Below are 19,675 nucleotides of genomic sequence, written 5' to 3' on the forward strand. Positions count from 1 at the left end.
CAGGTAAATCTGAAAAGGCAGAAAGGCCAGAGGGAGCATCTCGGATGTCATCCGAGGGATTGTGGTAGCTACGCTCTGCAGCTGAGCTGGAAACGGGCAGATCCGTGATGAGAATCAGAAGGTAGGCCAGACTGAGGGTCAGCTGATGTGCTCTTCTCTTTCAAGCCCTTGGCTAGATTTTCAGGAAAGTCATTTGAAGGGAATAAACGTGTAGTATTCTTCAGATGTGCAGGCTGAATGAGCTCTAAGGCCTTGTGAAGGTCCCACGTGGACAAAGCTGCTGGCCCTCTCCTTCCAGGTCATGATCAGAAGCACCGTCCATAGGATTGTGGATACTGTCTTAAAAGCTATCCACCAGCACTGCCTGCGTATGCTGATATGGGGATAGTGGGACCAGTCACATTATAGAACATGGAAGGTGCACAAGCTTCAGAGCCTGGCTTGAAGGCTCTTTGAGGGCTGTATGAATATTTTCTGTATCTCTTTATCCCCAACATCAAGGGCTACACAAAGTGTTCAGCATTTGTTGAACAAGTGTTTGATGAATGAAGTAACGTACTACCCCTTGGTGATCCTTGAAGGACCAGTGTTGTGATAGAAATTTCAACCATCAAAGAGAAAAAAACCCTTAATGTTTATTACTTATCACATTCTATTTACCCATTATTTTAGAACAGGTTCAGAGTGGGCACAGACAAATGGCTTTGTGAGTGTCTAATGTTTGGGCAATTTAGGTAAACTGCTGAGATTTCAATTTGATGAAATTATTGAATGTATTCTTCACTCTTTTCTTCTGTCCCATCAAAGAGACCTCCTACTAGCACTCCTGAGACAGATTTGCCTTTAAAAGGGAATTAATCTCCTTCAATTTTATTCCTCCCTCCATACTGCCTCCACCCCCTGCCACATCACATACGTATTTGCTTTTTTATTTCCTCCCTGTTTCCTGGCCGGGGTGGGGGGCATTTTTCTTTCTCCGTGCCCAGTGTTTTAATTGGTGATGTTAATGGTGTTCTAGGGCACTTTAGGAAGGGTGATATTTCATTTGATTATTGGTTTACGTAGCTGATGCTTCCTCATTCCATCCACACATCCATACACAAGTGACTGTAGTAGAGAGTTGCTGGGAAAATTTGTTCGTGCTTCTTCCAGGGAATTAAACCAATTTGCTTTAGTTCAGCCTGGCTGCATTTTATGCATTAAATGAGAAGAAAGAAAAGAGCCAGAGGAGAGAGCAAGAAAGAGAGAAGAAAAGAGGGAGAGTAGTCTTAAAAATTAAAGGTAAACTTGTGATCAATTTCCATATACCATCTCGGTGCTGCGACTACTACCCAGATATTCTTTCTACCCAAGCTTTCTCATTATTAGATTTTTTTCCCCCAGTATTTCTGCTTATGTCATTTTTGGTGACTTTTCACCATTGACCTTGGAAGTCAATCAACCAGTGCTCTTCCAGTATGTGTTAAACTTTTTAAAAAGAAGCCTGCCATTCTACGATAACAGGTTTTTTTTTCTGGGGTCATTCTTCTTTGCGGGGTCATTTGTGTTATGACTGGATTAATTCTCCACTTTATCGACCCATCAAAACCAAAAGAGAGTGAACATTGTGCTTGAGGAAACTAATGACCAGAAATGACCTGATTAATATTCATTCTCACTGTCGGATGCAGGCAGAGTGAGAAATGTGGGGCAGAGCCAGTGGCACACACGCGGCTCTTCAATAGAAGAGTTCCAGCAGGGAAACTGGGGAGGAGTGCAAGACGACGGGGTCCTGCCTGAGACTCGCATCCTTAGGGGCCCCATCATTTCCCTTGGTCTTGTGGTGTGCGTGCGCGTGCACGCGCGTGCGTGCGGGTGCCCACACACACATACACACAGACTGTATGCATACAGACATGGGCACGTGTGCATATATTGATATTATTGTGATATTCTTGTGCTTGATTAAACTGAATACTGTAATATAGACCACATTATACGCCCCACACCAGGCCCTACTTCATTTCCCCTGCCTTCTCTGGCCTTGGAATTTGATGCTTTATCACTTTCACACTCAGCGACCACCAGACTGGGCTTCTACTGTGCTTCCCGCTATCTTGTCCTGTTGTGACCCGTTTTCAGGAGTTAATAACCCATCTCATAATCACTCCCAGCCTGATGGTCAGGCTTGATGCATGTATGGATGCTCCTTGCCCCATCCCTCACCTTCTCCACACCACATAACCTTGAATCCTTCTTGTATGGCTTGTGGGAACCACTTGCCCTGAATGTATGGCATTCTCTCTATCAGAGTGGCGGTTCCATTGCTTCTTAGAAATCCTTATATTAAATCTGAATCTGGATCTAGACCAAGTTCATCATGTTCTCAGGTCATTCTTTCCTGCCTGTCTTGCTCCTCTTTCCTTCCCTCCCTCCATCCCTCCTTTCCTTCCTTCCCTCCTTCCCTCCTTTCCTTCCTTTCTTTCTTTCCTTCCTTCCTCCTTTCCTTTCTTTTCTCCCTCCCTCCCTCCCTCCCTCCCTCCCTCCCTCCCTCCCTCCCTCCCTCCCTCCCTCCCTTCCTTCCTTCCTTCCTTCCTTCCTTCCTTCCTTCCTTCCTTCCTTCCTTCTTTCTCCTTCCCTCCCTCCCTCCCTTCCTCCCTTCCTCCCTCCCTCCCTACCTCCCTGCCTTCCTTCCTTTTTTATTGATTTGAGAGAGACAGGAAGGGAGAAAAAGAGAAGAGAGATGAGAAACATCAATTCATAGTTGTGGCACCTTAGTTGTTCATTGATTGCTTTCTCATATGTGCCTTGACTGGGGGGATCAAGGTAAGCTAGCAACATTGGGCTTCAAGCCAGTGATCTTTGGGCTTAAGCCAGTGAATATGGGGTCATATCTATGATCCCATGTTCAAGCCATTGACCCCACGCTCAAGCTGCCAACCTTGGGGTTTTGAACCAGGGGCCTCAGCATTCTGGGTTGATTATCTATCCACTGTGCCACCATTCATCAGGTTTTCTTTTTTTTTTCTTGCTCCTCTTTTCAATCATTTTCTGTTCCACTCTGGTGGGACCATTGAGTTATGCACACAAATCCTAGATATAAGATCCCATAAAACAAGTTAAAACAACCAAGCTAAAATGTACCTTGTGAAATTAGTTTAAAATGGGTAGCTCAGAAGACTGTAGACTTTGAGTACAGAAAGAGTATAATTTAACCCATTTTTATATGTGTATCAATGTTTGTTTTGTCTCCATAAAATTTTCCTCATTCACAAGGGCCTAAGGATGGAGCTGTGTGTGCCCCATGGCAAGTCCTGCTTTCACTCTGCAGACCCCAGGTAGGAGGGAGGCAGTGCAACACGGTGCTTAAGACCATTGGCTCTGAAGCCAGACTGCCTGGACTCCAGTCTTGGCTCTGCCACTTACACAGTGCATTCTTTAACCCTGAGCTTCCATTGCCTTATGGGTAAAGCAGAGACAATAACATCTGCCACATAGTGTCATTGTGAAGATTAAATGAGTAAATTCACATATGTCCTTTAGGTTGGTGCTTTCCACTACCCCTCTTTCCTGCTTCCTTTCTCTCCCTCCTCCATTCATGCTCTTGACCACTTATTGTAGGTCCTAAGGATGGGAAAATGAGTAAGACTCTGTCTTTGCCTGTGGAGAGCTTCAGTCAAGGCAGGGTTAGCTGCTGCTCACAGAGACACACACAAAAATAAAAAAACACAAACAAAGGTCTATGCAGTTTATTCTATTACTGATTGCTGTGTGGTCTTAGATTTTGAAACTTAAAGAATCGAACAGTTGAACTCTACCACTGGTTGCTATAGGATTTTGGATAAGTAGTTTAATCTCTTTGAGCCTCCATTTCTTCATCTATAAAATGGGGCAAATACTACCTACTTCAAACTATTATTATGAAGTTAGAAAAGATGTTTGAAAATGTAAATATTATATATTATGCCTTGCACATAGTGTCAGTCTGTCAAAAGGCAGCATTGTCATGATCAGATTTGTTCCTTTATTCTTCAGTTTATTGGAATGGGAACTGAGTAGCTTGCATAAAGAAACAAAGAGTCGGCCCTGGCCAGTTGGCTCAGCGGTAGAGCGTCGGCCTGGCGTGTGGGGGACCTGGGTTCGATTCCCAGCCAGGGCACATAGGAGAAGTGCCCATTTGCTTCTCCACCCCCCCTCCTTCCTCTCTGTCTCTCTCTTCCCCTCCCGCAGCCAAGGCTCCATTGGAGCAAAGATGGCCCGGGCGCTGGGGATGGCTCCTTGGCCTCTGCCCCAGGCGCTAGAGTGGCTCTGGTCGCGGCAGAGCGACGCCCCGGAGGGGCAGAGCATCGCCCCCTGGTGGGCAGAGCGACGCCCCTGGTGGGCGTGCCTGGTGGATCCCGGTCAGGCGCATGCGGGAGTCTGTCTGACTGCCTCTCCCCGTTTCCAGCTTCAGAAAAGAAAAAAAAAAAAAGAAACAAAGAGTCATACCGTTAGTGTCTGATCTTAAATAAAATCTACTTTTATATGTTATAGAGATGTAAATATAATACAGAGAGCAGTTTACTGTATTCATCACAAGTTAAAATTCTTTTACTTTCTTTAATTGCTCAGATTAAATGATGAGAATCTGTATATATTTGTTTCTCAGCCATATTATGGTATATTTAGAAGGACAAGGTGGAAGAAAACCCATCACATGGACAGATAGGATGCTGATCTAGCTAAGATTTAAAAGCTGTGGTTTGACGAGAGGAACTTGTAAGGTTAATTATTTGTTGGAACTGTGGTTGACTAGCACGCCCAATCACTCATGGAAATGAGGCACAAACTCTTCAAAGCCAGGTCCAAAGCAGTGAAGACCTAATGGGTCTTGGCATTATAATTGTGCATGGGCTTTAGCTTAGTCTAGCTGAGCCCGGGAGGACCTCTCGGCAAAGACATTTGTGAAACTGCTTTTCTGAAATCTTCAAGAAGACAGGAGCCATCCTTGGTCTGTTGGGGCAGTCCCTGTGAAACTGGTGTTCTCCGTGGTCCATTCCCCACCACTCTAGCATTGGAGTTCAGTCCCAGCTTCACTGCCAGATCCCGTATTCACTTGGAGGGTCCAGTATCTCCTGCCACTTGCTCTTCCCTCACTTTGTTATGCTCTTTCGACCTTATGCATCATTCAAACGTTCTGTGGAATTCCAGAGCAGTTGTGGCCTCTCCATTGTTGAATGCCTTGTAAAGGGGGCTTATTGCTTCAAGTGATAAGTCTTGTATCCTCCATTCTGCTCAACAAATATTTGTTGAGCCTCTTCAGTGCGCCAGGCCCCAGGGGTACAGCAGTGAACTGAAAGACAACTAACTGCCCTGTGTTAAGGAACTTAACTCTCCCTATGGGAGAGAAGTGTCGGTAAATACGTAAACAAGGAAGATAATCAGATGGTTACTGCTCTCTGAATTCATTCCTGTCAGCGCTATAAAGACTGATTATTGAGGCAGGGATAGGTCTGATGCTTTTGAATTCCTCACATTGCTAAGCACATATAAGGCCTCTGGAACCATTTGTGTTTGAAGAATATGTGATAAACCACTGAGTGGAGGAGAAAGGACAGGAATGTGCAGACATGCCTAGACTTCGGCATTCAGGTGATCTGTCTCCCATGTAGCTTCTATTATTTACTCCTTGTCAGCAATTCCTGGCTAGCTGTGGCCTGAAGAAAATTACAGAATCTCTTTTCTTCCCTCAATTTCCCTCTTACGATAGTTGGGTACCTTATTGGTGCCGGAAGAGGGACTCTTTAAAACAACTATCCATGGGCTGTTTTAAGCCATTCAGGAGGGAGGACCACAGGATTACCTTCCTTACATGTATGTTTCTTGAATACATTGGAATCAAGCAAATGACAGTGGCATTCCCAGTCCCCTTCCCCTTTGGACACTCATGCCAAGGATATGTGGAGAGAAGAAGGAAAAAGCAGCTGGTGGTGTTTTGCCTGGAACCCTTTCTGTGGCAAGGGATGGGCTGTGTTTGTCATTTGTCTGTGCTCTGTCTGCTGAATGACAAATGACAGAACAAAAGGATCACATACCAGCCGAGAAAGCCCGCCACAAATGCAAGGGAGTTTATCTTCCAGACAGATCCCATTCTTCCTTACAAATCTGAACCCCCGAATATTTCAGCTATGGATTACAAAGTAGTGACAAGTTTCCTGGCTCTCTGCCCAGCCCCTAGAGCTCTCAGTTACTTTAGCTAGACTGTGCGGCATACCTTCTTTCTCTCCCCATCTCTCACCTCAGCACGCGGGCTGTGCCGCCCTTCCCTTCGGTTTCGTGCTGCTACAGCTCCCAGCACCTCTGTTATCGCTGCCCACGCCTGAGCAGGCTGTGCTAGTGCAGTCAGGAAGTCTGAAGACTCTTCCCATCAACAGCATGGTCTGGGTTGGTGGTTCCTCCTTTGGATCTTCGTTTCTGTAGATAAATAGACTCAAGGCATCATTGGAGAAATCTATAGCCATTTAACTTTCCAGGGCTGAATAAAATCCCAGGGAGTCCCCGCAGCGGTGGGTTCCCAGTGGTCACTGTGGAGAGTGGAGTCGGAGCGTTCCATTTGGCTCATCAAGCTAGGCCTGGGTAGTCACTGCATTGAAAATCCTTGGGTACTTGTGTGGTAGATTTAGGAGAAGAGGGAGAAGGGCAGGAGGTAGAAAGGATATGTATCTTTCTGGTCATTTAGCCTGTCTGCCTTTATCCCCTAAGTTGCATACCGAGGAAAAGCTAGCCAGCTTTTACATCTGCCTCCCCGTTGGCCTGCCCCAAACCCCCCTCAGCTGGGAAGTCTCACTTCACTTCAAGCTCTGTGTCTACAGAAGATCCTGCTAAAAATTCACATACATTCTCGGAGTCGAGTAAATCACTCATCTGTATCACAGATGTAGCTGATAGACTAACGAGCTATTTACCCTACTTGTACCTCAGGGAAAGGAGAGCAGGCTTGTGATTTCTCTCCTTCAGTAATTTTTCCCCTAAGTACTAAATGGATTCATGTTTGTTCCAAAAATATAATTTGATAAAGTTAGTAAAATTCAAGGCACAATTTAAAAATCAGTGGAAATTCTGGACTCAAGCTCTCCCAAATCATTACTGTTCGCGTTTTGGTGAATGTCTTCCTCATTTTTTACTATTGTGCGTGCGTGTTGTGATGTGTACACAGAAATACATACACACATTTATTTCTTTTTCTAAAGTAAAATCACAGTGTATGCATACTATGCACAGTGTGTATAAATAAATAATATTTACTGCTTGCTTTCTCCATGTTATTTGTGACTCTTCCACAACATCTTTTTTTGTTACATAGCTTTCCATCTGTGGCTATGCCAGAATTCATTTAGCCAATCTTATGTTAACTGACGTTTCTTCCTAATTTTTCCATTATCTTAAATAACCATGATGTGAACATTTTAAATTAGAGTTGTGGTAAACATATTTGATTAGGGTGAATTCTTAGACATGTGCTTTCCAAGTATATATATGTACATTTTTTAAATTTTGACACATATTATTACTCACTCTTTTTAAAAGTTTGTAATTTGTACTCTTACTAGAAATGTATGAAAGTGCCTGCTTCTCACGACCTTTGTCAAAACCACGTATTGAGATTCTTCTTAAGTTTGTCACATTTGATTGCTATAAAATGGAATCTTAATTTCTTTTACTTTACTTATTTTTGGGATTTATAAGAGAAGAGTTGAATTCATCATACTTATCAGCTCATGGCTCATTTTCATCATTGACCCGGGCCAGCCTGTCCTCCTGCTTATATCTCTGTCTGTCTGTCTACCTGTCTGTCTATTCTTCTTGTTCCCATACACTGTTCCCACTTCACTTCTCCCTAGGTCTCCACTTAAGTCACTACTCTGGTGCAATTTAATATCGATTTCTTGTATCTGTGTGCTCTTATTGCTCATAATCATGTATTTTAAATATTCATAAGTATTACTAAATGGAGATTTAATTCTTTTTGTTTTATTTTTATTTTACAAACCTTATTTTTGTTCAGCAGTTTTAAGTTCACAGCAAGATTTAATGGAAACTAGAGAGATTTTCCATATTCCCCCTGCTCCCAACCCATGCACAGCCTCCCCATTATCAACACCCCCACCGGAGTGGTACATCTGTTACAGCCAGTGAACCATGCTGTTACTGTCTTCCTCTCTCAGCCCTGTTTCTGAGATACAGTTTGTTGTGTGTACATCTGATCCGCCGCATCTAGTTGCTGCTCTCCTGTTCAATTTGCTTTTCCCTGGCTATTCATAAGGCTGAAGAGTTTTTCATGTTTTACATTTTTTCATATTTTGTATTTTTTCATGTTTATATTCTTTCATTATCAACTCCCTTAAGTACATACGGGGTTTTAGAACATGTGGAGACCAGACATCTCTGCTGCAGGGGGCGAAGACGTCCGTTGGTTCAGGGAGGCAGAGGGATGGCAGAGTCCCTGCCTCACAGGGGAAAAAAGAAGACTGGAGTAAGGCGATCAATAATGATGATGACTCAGATGCACTTCTCCTTCCAAACATGTCTGGCCTTTGTGCTTCTGAGGCAAGTAACCTGGGCCTCGTGTGGTGCTGGGATGGGGCAGGGAGAGTGGTCTGCCCCACCCCAGGGTTTCTCCAGGGGTTTCTCCGGGTTCTTGCTGATGTTTTGTAGAGAGTGCGAGCACAGAGCTTTGGAGCAGGAGGTCTTTGGGAAAAGCTGAAGCCCCTTGGTGTAACTGCTAGAATAATTCATGAGGGCTCTGTCGCTTCCCTTCACTGTTTTGAAGTCAACCTACCTTTCCTATAGTCCTATGTCCTTTCCTCTCCTGTCTGCGTTGCATTCAGTGTGCTCCCTTTATAATTACTTTGCTTTTGACGCCAGTGGAAACAAAAATTGCTGGATAACCTATGGTATGCCACTCATGTGATCACGTCCAACATTCTCCATTTCCTTAAATATGTCATCTCATCCTATTCCTGTGAATGAGATACAACAAATACAGTTGACCCTTGGTCAACGTGGGCTTGAACTGAGCAGGTCCACTTACATGCAGATTGTTTTCAATGAACGTGCAGTTGACCCTCCATGTTCCTGGGCTTCCACAGATTCAACGAGCCACGACTTGAGAACAGTATTTTCAACCTGTGGAATCCAAGGACGCAGAGGACCAACTGTATGCATTGATCTATACCATTTTATAGAGGGGACTTGAGCGTCCTCAGAGTTTGATATCTGTGTGGGTCCCAGAACCAGCCCCCTGAAGATATCAAGGGTCAGACTTGAGTTTGAGGGAGAATCATAGTTATATGCAGATTTTTGACTGCACGGGGGTTGGTGGTGCTTCTAACTCACACTTTGTTCAAGGGTCAACTCTATTACTGTTCCCGCTTTGCATACTAGGAAAGCAAGGGACATTGAAGTTGAATTAGGGGTAGAAAGATTTTTCATCCAGCAGGAGCTTCTTGGAAATTTACCCACAGTCTCCTGATCATACTTTAAAACTTGGCGAGTGCTTCCTGGTCATTTATGGGATGAGAAGGAACACAAGCAATTGCCACAAAATGGATAAGGGACAGAATGACAGAATTTGATCTGTGTGTGGCATACCTGCTTGTGCCTCGAACTTAGGCTGTTTCTGTTGAGTGGCAAGTGAAAACTTCTTGACAGTTTGGAAATCTGAACTGCAGCCTCACTGACGACCCTGAAAGAGGCTGCTGATCAAGTGTGCTCATTCCCTGGTAGTGAAGAAACGTAGAGAGACTGTGGGAGACCTTGGCTCCTCCTCCTGAGGGGCGGTTCCAGTTGCCCCTGGGTCTCTATTGGGAGACCTTGGCTCCTCCTCCTGAGGGGCGGTTCCAGTTGTCCCTGGGTCTCTGTAGATCTACTGCCTGGGTCTTGGAAGGCTTCCTGGAAAATAAGTGCTTGTTTTAACATTTCCCTGAAAAGGCTGCATTTTATACTTAGAAAAAAATTTAAAGCAATCTTCTATTTCAAATTTATCAAGTACAAAAAGAGTTTCTTATTTTTAGAATAGAGTTTCAATATACCGTTACCAAAAGAAAAGTAATTTGTTCCTTTTCATTTTGAAATGAATTTCCTAGCAAGCCAACACACGTCTTGTTATGTTCCAGAAAAGTCAGGGGTTTTCCCAAATAGATTATCAACTGCATGTGAGATAAGAAGATAGCTTTCCCTTATTATTCCTCTTTTTTAATTAAGTGCCACAATTTTTGCAATGTATAATTCAACCCCTGGGTGATCTGGAATGTATTACTAAGAGAAATAATGGTGAAAAGTCAGAGGGTGACCTTTTATTTTTATAGCAATCCAAATGTAGTAAAAGTCACCTATAAAGTAAGTCTGCAAGAAGAGATTATCTGAAGCAGCATATGTTCAGTTAGAAATTAGAAATTAATTGCAGAACACAGTGGGAATATGTCATAAGAGCTGACAGCTCAAAAAAAAAGAAAGAAAAAGAAAAGGAAGGACAGCTCAGCGTAGTTCTGGGTTGAAATAAAAATCCCTTCTGCTGTTCCCACCTGACCTGGACCATGGCTTCTGTCTGATATGGAAAAAAGAGAAGGGCCAGCATCACACTTGGTTACTCCATATGAATACAGCGTAAGTATTCGTCATCGTAAGCACTTACTAGCGAAATTCTACAGCCTCAGGTTTATCTATCTTAAATTTTCATATCTTCAGACTATGACCTTATGGTTACAACGTACCATGTAGTTGTTTCCATGTAGAAGGTAATTAGTAGGATGAACTCCCCGCAGCCAGTGAAAACAAAAATGGCCATGCGTTCATTTAGTGAGTACTGACTGTGCACCGGGCATTGATCTGGACATGGAGTAGACTATAAGATGACTGAAACATGGCCCCTATTGTGGAGGATATTACATTGAGGAGAATCCATTTGTCCCTGAATAATTTGTACAGTAGGATAAATAGCACAAGAGAGCCAGGTACAAAGTGCTGCAGGAACATAAAAGAAGTAGGGACCAACTTTGTTTAAACAAGTTCAGTAAAGCTTTGCAGAAGTACTGACAACTTCAGAGGTTTCTGAAGTGTAAACAGGACCCCAGAAGCTAGGGAAGGAGCCAGAGGGCTTGCCAGCTGAGTGACTCCAGTGTGGGGAATCCAGAACCCACAAACAGGCACATGGCATGCTTAGGGTACCCAGTTTCATAAAATCGGTGTGCATGAGGGGGCTACCGAAGGCAGGTCTGAAAAGGGAAGTAGGGCTCAGTTTGTGATGGGCCTGAGTGCCAGCCCTAAGCTCTAGCTTCCATCCTGCTAATCCTTTGGCTTCTATTCTGATTGGCAGTGCCAGAGCAAATATAAAACTATGTAACAAACAGTATGGCGTAAACTGGATCAGTTGCAAGGAAGGAGGACCTGAGATGCTCTCCTGCACTAGATCTTTCCGTTGCTGATGCCTGGTGTCTGCCAGGTTCCTAGGGATGAAGTCAGAGTGTCATTGAGCGGCAGGACAACAGCCATTTACCAACCAGTTTGGAAGTGTTTGTACTATTTTAACAACCAGTGCCACAGAGTCTGCACTGCCATTAGCCAGTCCTTGAAGAGAGCTTGCTTTGCCTCCATTTCTCAGCAGTGCTTCACCTCCTGAACAGAGACAGTCTCATTCCTTATAGATGCTATAATTAGCCTCTCCTCTGCCCACTGCGGAGTAGACTGTCTAAAGAGCAACACTGATCAATTTCACTGCCCTGATTAAGATTCTCACAGGATGAAGTTCAAGGTCCTTACCTCGTTCTGTCTGACACTTGTGATCTGGCCCCTTTTGTCTTTTTAGCCTCCATTTCCATTATCCCCTCAGGCACACACTCCCAAAGCAGTTGGCACGTGCCACCAGTGTGGTGCGCTCAAGTGATGGGATGGCTTAGATGTTTCCTCTGGCAGACGTGTGGTAACATGGCTTCCCTGCAGCTAGCTGGGGAGGCCCCACGGCTGGCATAGCACCTTGCATCTAGTAGATGCTTCTGAATATTGATAGATAGGTCAACCTGGTATACCTTCTTAGACATGAGATGGGGCTGTTGTTGTTGTTTATCTGTTTAGGTACAGACTTTGTATCAACTTCTGAATCAGCAAGATGGAGGTATGAACAGTGTTAGACACTTGAGACGATGACTCTAGTCAGTAACTGAAGGGTAGTTGAATAAATAAATGACAAATTTCATGTGTATTGAGGGTATAATATTGCAGTGGAATCATTGCACCTACAACTTTAATTATAATGTAGTGTCAGTAGGTTATCCTATTATGAACAGTATTCTTGTGTACCATGTATCGAATATAAATGAAGTGTTTGTAGAGCAATAAGAAGTGTGCTGGGTGCAGAGTTCACAGAGAAATGGGCTCTGCCCTCAGGAAGCTTACAGGATGTTCTCATGAGGAAACTAGATAACATATAACTAAACTTTCCTCCATTTCTGCTTCCCACCTGCTACCATTCTCTCTTACCTGGACCATAGTGTAGACTCCTCATTGGTCTCCCTGCCTGCATGCAAGTCCTTAAATTCTCTCTGCATAGCAACCAGAAAGAGCTTTTAAAAATCTAAATCAAGGCTTGTGTCTATCTTGCTTAAGCCCATTTATGACTTCACGTTGCAGTTAAGATAGAACCCTAATTTCTTTCCATGGTCTCCAAGGTCAAGCTTGATCAGACCTCTGCCTCACCTCCAGTAATGAAGCAGGTCCCTCTGCCCGCTCTGCCCCAACCCCATGGCACCAGCTCCAGCCATGCGGGCCGCCTTCAGTTCCTTGAACTCCCAAACTCCTTCCCTTCTCAAGAACGTTTTGTTGTTCTTTGCTCTCCCCATGACTGGCTACTTCTCATCCTTTAGGTCAGGCGTCCCCAAACTACGGCCTGCGGGCCGCATGCGGCCCCCTGAGGCCATTTATCCGGCCCCTGCTGCACTTCTGGAAGGGACACCTCTTTCATTGGTGGTCAGTGAGAGGAGCACTGTATGTGGTGGCCCTCCAACGGTCTGTGGGACAGTGAACTGGCCCCCTGTGTAAAAAGTTTGGGGACCCCTGCTTTAGGTCTGCCTAAAGCTGGCCCTTTCCACCCTTACCACTGTTATTCTTTATCGGAGAGCCCTGCTATCAATGAACACAACTTGTAATTTTCTCCACATTTGCTGGGGAGAAAAGTCTGAAATTAAAGCTTTCCTGTGAAGTTTAGAATAGAGAGGAGAGCAGTGGGTCTTGAGATCTGCAATGTAGATATCCTTTCAATGTAGGCATCCTTTCTTTAAAAAAAATTTTTTTTATTGAGAGAGAGAGAGAGAGAGAGAGAGAAAGGAAAAAAAGAGAAGGAAGAGAGAGTGTGAAGCATCAACTCATAGTTGCATCACTTTAGTTGTTCATTGATTAATTCTCATATGTACCTTGATGGAGGGCTCAAGCTGAGCCAGTGACCCCTTGCTTAAGCCAGTTGTCCTTGGGCTCAAGTCAGTGCCCTTGGGATCATGTCAGTGATCCTGTACTCAAGCTGGCAACCCCTTACTCAAGCCAACAAACCGAAGCTCAAGCTGGTGACCTTGGGATTTTGATCTGAGTCGACACTATATCCACTACACCACCACCAGTCAGGCAGGTATCCTTTCTTCTTATTCCAACGGGATATCTGATTAAATTACTTAAATAAAATCCCCAAGTCATTTGCAATCAGGAAAGGCATCTTCTTACCAATTTTGATCAGACTGAATATGTCTTCCAAACAGGTTGTGTTTCACTGTGAAGCAAACATTTTGAGAATTAGGGTCCACTAACGAAAGCAAAGGTGGGATTAGACATGTAGGGAGTTAAGTCTGAATGTACTCAGTCATTCAGAATAGGCCTCTCTTTACAAATATGCTAAGGTGATAAACAAGCCAAAAGAGTAATCAAAACTTAAATGTTGGAGGAGGCAGAAATTTTGGAGTCTTAAAGGAATAGCTTTGGTCTAGGAATAACACATACTTAGAACCTCAAGTGTAAGGAAAATAGGCTCTTCAAGGTACACGTCCAGAGCAGATGCTACTGGGAGTAACCAGAGACTGATGGAGAATGAAGGAGTTGTGAGAGAGGACAGAGGGGGGTATGGTGAGGGAGGGAAAGAGGAGAGAAATGGAAAGGGAGGGAAAATGCAACACAGTTAAACTGTACCAGCTCCTGCTAGGTCTAATCAAGGCCTTGAAGACATGGCATCCTTGCTTAGCTGATTCTTGATGGTGCTGGAGATGGGAGTGGTTATCCTATTGACACTTTGTTGTGTGGTTATAAAGGCGACGTGTTAGAGCGCCATCTGATCTCATTAGATCATCATAATGTCATCAGACATTATGGTTTCTTTCCCAGTGATTTCCATTATTCAAATACTAATTTCCTGTTTCATTTTTTTTAGCCATAATTTATTGAAATTGTACTTCTGGCTAACAGAAGTAGTTTTGTTTGTTGGGGGCGGGGGTTCCCCTGGGGTGTACATATGTGCATAGTTGTTTAGGAATTAAGGAGCCAACATCCTCCTCATAAATTTTAAAACTTTCCCAGGAAATACTGAGCCGTCTTTCTGCTGTGGATGGTTCACTGATTTTGCTGTTTGCCTGCAGTCTGCCACGAGTCCTGTGCGGCCTGCTGGGGTCCCACGGAGAAGCACTGCCTGGCCTGCAGAGACGCCCTCCACGTGCTGAGCGACGGCGGCTGTCAGAGCAGCTGTGGCGGCGGGTTTTACAACAAGCAGGGGACCTGCCGTGGTAGGTGCCAGACCTTGCATGCCAAAGCATCTCTTCTTCTCCCAGCATCCCATGTTTAATTCAAATCAGAGCTCCAATAATTGAGTTTCTTTTACTCAACAAATATACAAATGGCTGGTGTTTTAGTAATTTATAAAACCTGTGCTTTTCACTTGGGGGAACCCCTTTAATGCATTCCCTCCCTCGCCCATAATGTGTTCTAGCTTTGGTCAGAGGATAAAGACAGTGAGCCCTGGGCTGCTTGCTTCAGACCCACAGCTGCAGGGACAGGAGCAGGGCTCCCTTCTCCAAATATCAAAGCCTCTGTCAGCTCTAGACCGCCTTCCAAATATGCATGGAGACAAAGACACTTTTAGGTCAGCCCAAGGCAGATCCTGCTTTGTTTTTGGTGCCGCTGACTTAAAGCTGAAGTGCTTCTTATAGATTCTACGTTTAACACCTACTTCACAACGGTAAAGATTAGCCCAGCATCCTGTGTCCTTGTGCTAGGCACTGTTCCAAGTACCCTATAAACATTAACCCACTGAGGTATATTGGGAAAAGCAGGGACTTGGGCAAGTTACTTAATCTCTATCCACACATCAGTTTCCCAGTTGTAAAATGGGGATAATAATAGCACCTGTGGTAGACAGAATAATGGCCCTTCAAAGATGTCCACATCCTAAGCACCATAATTTGTGATTATGCTGCCTTAAATGGCTAAAGGGTTTGGAGGTACAATCAAGTAAGCAGCTTCAGATGGGAGATTATCCTGGATTACCCGGCTGGGCCAGTGTCAGCACAGGGTTCCTTACACAAGGGAGGCTTGAGGGTGGGAGTCGGAAAAGAAGTTCTGAGATGGAAGTAGAGGTCCAAGTGAAGGGCAGGGGAGGCCTGGAAGGGCCCATGAGCTTGCAGGCAGCCTCCAGACCTGGGAAAAGGCAAGGCAATGGACCCCCTGCCTCCAGAAGGAATGCAGTTCTGCTAACACCTGATTTTAGGACTTCTGACCTCTAGAGCGATAATAAATTTGTTTTAAACCACTGTTTGTGGTACTTTGTTACAGCAGCAATGGGAAATTAATGCACACCCAACTCAGAGGCTATTGAGAGGATTGAGTTACTTATAAGCAGGGCATTCAGCACACTGCTTGACAGAGCATGTGCTATGTAAGTGTTTGGTGTTTAATCCTCACAACAGTTTTCTGAGATAGTTATTATCATCATCCTCATTTTCCTGCTCCTGTCAATCTTTAGATCATTCCCCTTTTCAGTAGACATTACCAAATTGACAGGCCAGCACCTGACAGTGAGCGATTGAGTTTGCTGTCCTGGTCGCAGGAATAGCAAGGCCAGTAGCAACAATGAGATGATCTTTGGGAGCTGACAAGACCTACTTGCCTTAGGGAAGAGAGAGAGCTCTTAGCAGCCACTTGCTTAAAGCTGTGCAGACGTCTATCAGCATCAGTGGTGTGGAAAATCTCACCTGATTTTGATGAGTCACAGGCAGCTATTTTGTGAATTCAGGAGGGAACAAGGAAGGGAGAGACAGGCTGCCATTTCCATCTTTTTCTGTCAGCATCAGTTCCTGCTCATTTAAACCAGATGTATTCTCTCAAGGTCAGTGGATGTCAAATTTGCACTAATCCGAAGGCCTAAAGGTATTTGCTCCTTAAACCCCCAAGGAGGCTATCTACTGTCACTGACAAGGAGCCTTGACATTGACCTGCTGCTGAGAAGGTATTGTCTGAATTGAGAAAGCAACTTTCGCTGGGGAAGCGAAAGGAGAGATGGTTAGTGTGAGGCTGCAGGTCATGAAGGGTGGGAATGTAGCCGAGCTCGGAGGCGGAGTGAAGAAAGCTGGAGCTCCTTGGGGGTTGGAAGAATTAATAGAAGGCTGTTTAACAGGTGGCTAAGGGAGAGAATATACTCTGAGATGCTATCTATATACATTTTGAAACAAAGGATGAGAAAGAAAACTTCCCAACAGAAGGATGCACCGTTGCTGGCAGTCAGCCAGCCAATCAATCCACAAGTGGTAACTGAATGGATGCGCGATTGCTTGCCACAACGCAAGACTTTGTGATGTTGCTGGCATCGGCCAGCGTGCCTTTTGGTAGACAAGATTGGAGTTCACACTTTTCATAGAATTGTTAGAGTTCTCAAAGATTTTATCAAATGCCTGCAGAAACATTCAAATGATATTTCCTAAATAATGGGGAACCAAGTCACTGATTGTTAATTGGAATGTTAATTAAGATGTCTGATGCTGATAATGCTGACTTATTTCCGATTCAGATGAGTGCTATTCAAGATAAAGACTAGCAATGTTTGTTTAATAATTTATAGCTAAGCATCTCATATCTGCAGAAATCTCAAAGTCAAGTGCTGAAAAAAATCCAGAATGACCTGTTATAAACAGTGGTATGCCCTGGTTGAAAGAATTTACAGTAACCAAGTTCACCTGTGGTACATGCTTAGAGTTTTACAAATATTAGATATAAAGGGTGGGGAAATTCAAAGACAAAAATCTCCTCATTCTTTAGTCATTTAAGTACTTGTGCTGTTAAGAAGGCTTTCCTGACTTAGCTAACATCATAAATCACAGCAAGTTCAGAGGTTTCTGTTAACCATTCTTTCTTTTTCTGCCTTTTCTTCCTTTTATCCTCATTTCCCTTCTTCACTTAGACAACTATTTTATTTCTTTTAATCTTTTTGTTTTTATGGGTTCTTGTAAACTGGGTATTGAGTACAGTTGACCCTCAAACAACAAGGCTTTGAACTCTGCGGGTGTACTTATATGTGGGTATTTCTCAATAAACACCTGTGCTGTTTGCAGTCTGTGGTTGGGATGCAGAGGACTGGTTGTATGCATTGATATACGTATGCCAGGGTATATAGGGAACCTAACATCCACAGATTTGGGTGTCTGGGAAGGTCCTGGAACAAACTCTCCACAGATGCTGAGGGTAGTTAAGAGTAGTTAAGTTTCGGGGGAGTCAAAAATTATATGTGGATTTTTTACTGATTGGCACCCCAACAAGGGTAACTCTGTGTGTAGGTATATTTAATGATATTGTGTTGTAGAGGTCATGTTCTTTTTTCTCTAAAAAACCAATTACATTTTTAAGGTTGCTCTATCATCTAGTCCTTTGCTTCTTATTTATTGCTGCATAATCCTCCCGGTCTCCATCCCGCACAAATCTCCCATTCCCTCTCCCAGCGACAGACTCGCTGGGTTGCTTCCTTCCATCCACATGCTATCACTAGAGAGTGCTAGTGAGCAGCCTAAAACATGTCCCTTGGTGAACCCAGGGGAAGGTTTCCTGGGATGATAGCCCAGGAGCAGAATTGTTGGTTTCTTGACTCTGCATATTCTTTATTTGACTAAGTAGTACCAGGCAGCTCACCAACTTCTATACTCCAAAACATGAGGGCTCTCTCATTCCCATATTCTTGCCACCATTTGTCATTTTCAAGCTTTAGATTTTTCTCTGGTCAATAGGTAGATATACAGGGACATCCCATTTTAATTTGTATTTTTCTGATTATTAATGAGTTTGAAAATATCTTCAACTCCTTTTGGACTTTTGTGTTTCCTCTTCTATATATTCTTTTTAAATATATTTTCCCCATTGTTTTATTGGTCTTGCTGCCTTTTGATCATTGATTTTTATGGAGTTCCTTGTATGAAATAGGTATTAACTCTTCTCAGTCTTAAATAAATAGATATTTCTCAATTTTGTTACCTTTTTAACTTTTATTATGGTGTCCTTTGTTGAAAAGAAAATTTTAATTTATCATTTTTTACTTTAACATTTTAATTTTGAATTTTTAAAAATAATTCTTTTTGTTTTGAACTTGAATTATTTTTCTTTTCTGCTCAAGTTCATAAGAAAATTATTTTACATTTTCTTCACAAGATAATTATTCTGCATTTTCTTCTATTAATCTGACAGTTTTAACTTAGGTTGTTGAACCATCCAGAGTCCACTTATGGGTAGGTTTAAGGAGAGGAACCCAGTTTTATTTTCTTCATTTCATGATCCAATTTTCCCAAGATCATCTAGTAATTCAGTCTTAACTTCTCCACTGATCTTTATTGTATATTAAATTTCTGTGTGCACATAAGTCTGTCGCTGAGCTATTCCAAAGGTCCAAATGTCTGTTCTTCTACTCTATCACATTGTTTTGTTTTATGTTTTCATTAATTTCTATTGCTTTGTAGTATGTCTCAATATCTGATTGGGTAAATTCTCCCTTTCTTTCCTCTTTATTTTCAAATTTGATTTAGTTATTCATAGACTTTAGAATATGTTTATTGAATTCCAAATAAAATATAACTGGAATTTTTGCTAATACTTCATTGAAATTATAAACTAGTTTAGGAAGAAATGACATTGTCCTAATAATTTTATTTGAATTGACAAATTACATACACTCTTAAGTATTAGGTTAAGTGTGTCCTAAAATGTTTGCCTTAAAATGTTTTTTTCTTGTTGGTCAATTCTAAATTTAAAAAAAAAATCTGCTGTTCCTTATTTCTAGGGAAATCCACGTATCTTTAAGATTGTTCAGTTCTGTCGAGATGTCAGTTATAGAATTAGAAACTACAGAAGTTTTTATGGAGGGTGGAAGGAAAGATGCTTTTCAGATTTATTTTTGCTTCTTCCAGTTATGAGTTGAGGTGGTGATGTTCTTTTTCTCTGACATAAAGACCATTGCCTTTGACCACTTGCTGAACATTATCTTGCCTTACATATTTGCTGCTAGAGAGATGCTGAATCCTCCAGGATGCAGGATGGAACATTTGGCCCTATTACTTACATCTTTTTTCCCCCAAGTTCTTGAAATGTTTTTGAGGAGGTTAGCATGGTGCAGGTGGATTAAGAGAACAAACAGAATAGATCTCATCATTGATTCTCTGAT

General features: G+C 43.0%; 1 protein-coding gene across 2 annotated transcripts in view; it reads left to right on the plus strand.

The window, feature by feature from the left end:
• FRAS1 (Fraser extracellular matrix complex subunit 1) overlaps positions 1 to 19,675 on the plus strand; it is a 513,532-nt gene that overhangs the window by 241,599 nt on the left and 252,258 nt on the right. For both annotated transcript variants that reach the window (XR_010751479.1, XM_066384281.1), the window contains exon 15: positions 14,625 to 14,768. Coding sequence is in view for 1 of the 2 variants with exons in the window: in XM_066384281.1 (XP_066240378.1) it covers positions 14,625 to 14,768 (144 nt within the window). In the remaining variant the exon portion in view is untranslated. The remainder of the gene's footprint in view (positions 1 to 14,624; positions 14,769 to 19,675) is intronic.

Source organism: Saccopteryx leptura, chromosome 5, assembly GCF_036850995.1.
Source record: "Saccopteryx leptura isolate mSacLep1 chromosome 5, mSacLep1_pri_phased_curated, whole genome shotgun sequence".
In the NCBI taxonomy this organism is placed as follows: Eukaryota; Metazoa; Chordata; class Mammalia; order Chiroptera; family Emballonuridae; genus Saccopteryx; species Saccopteryx leptura.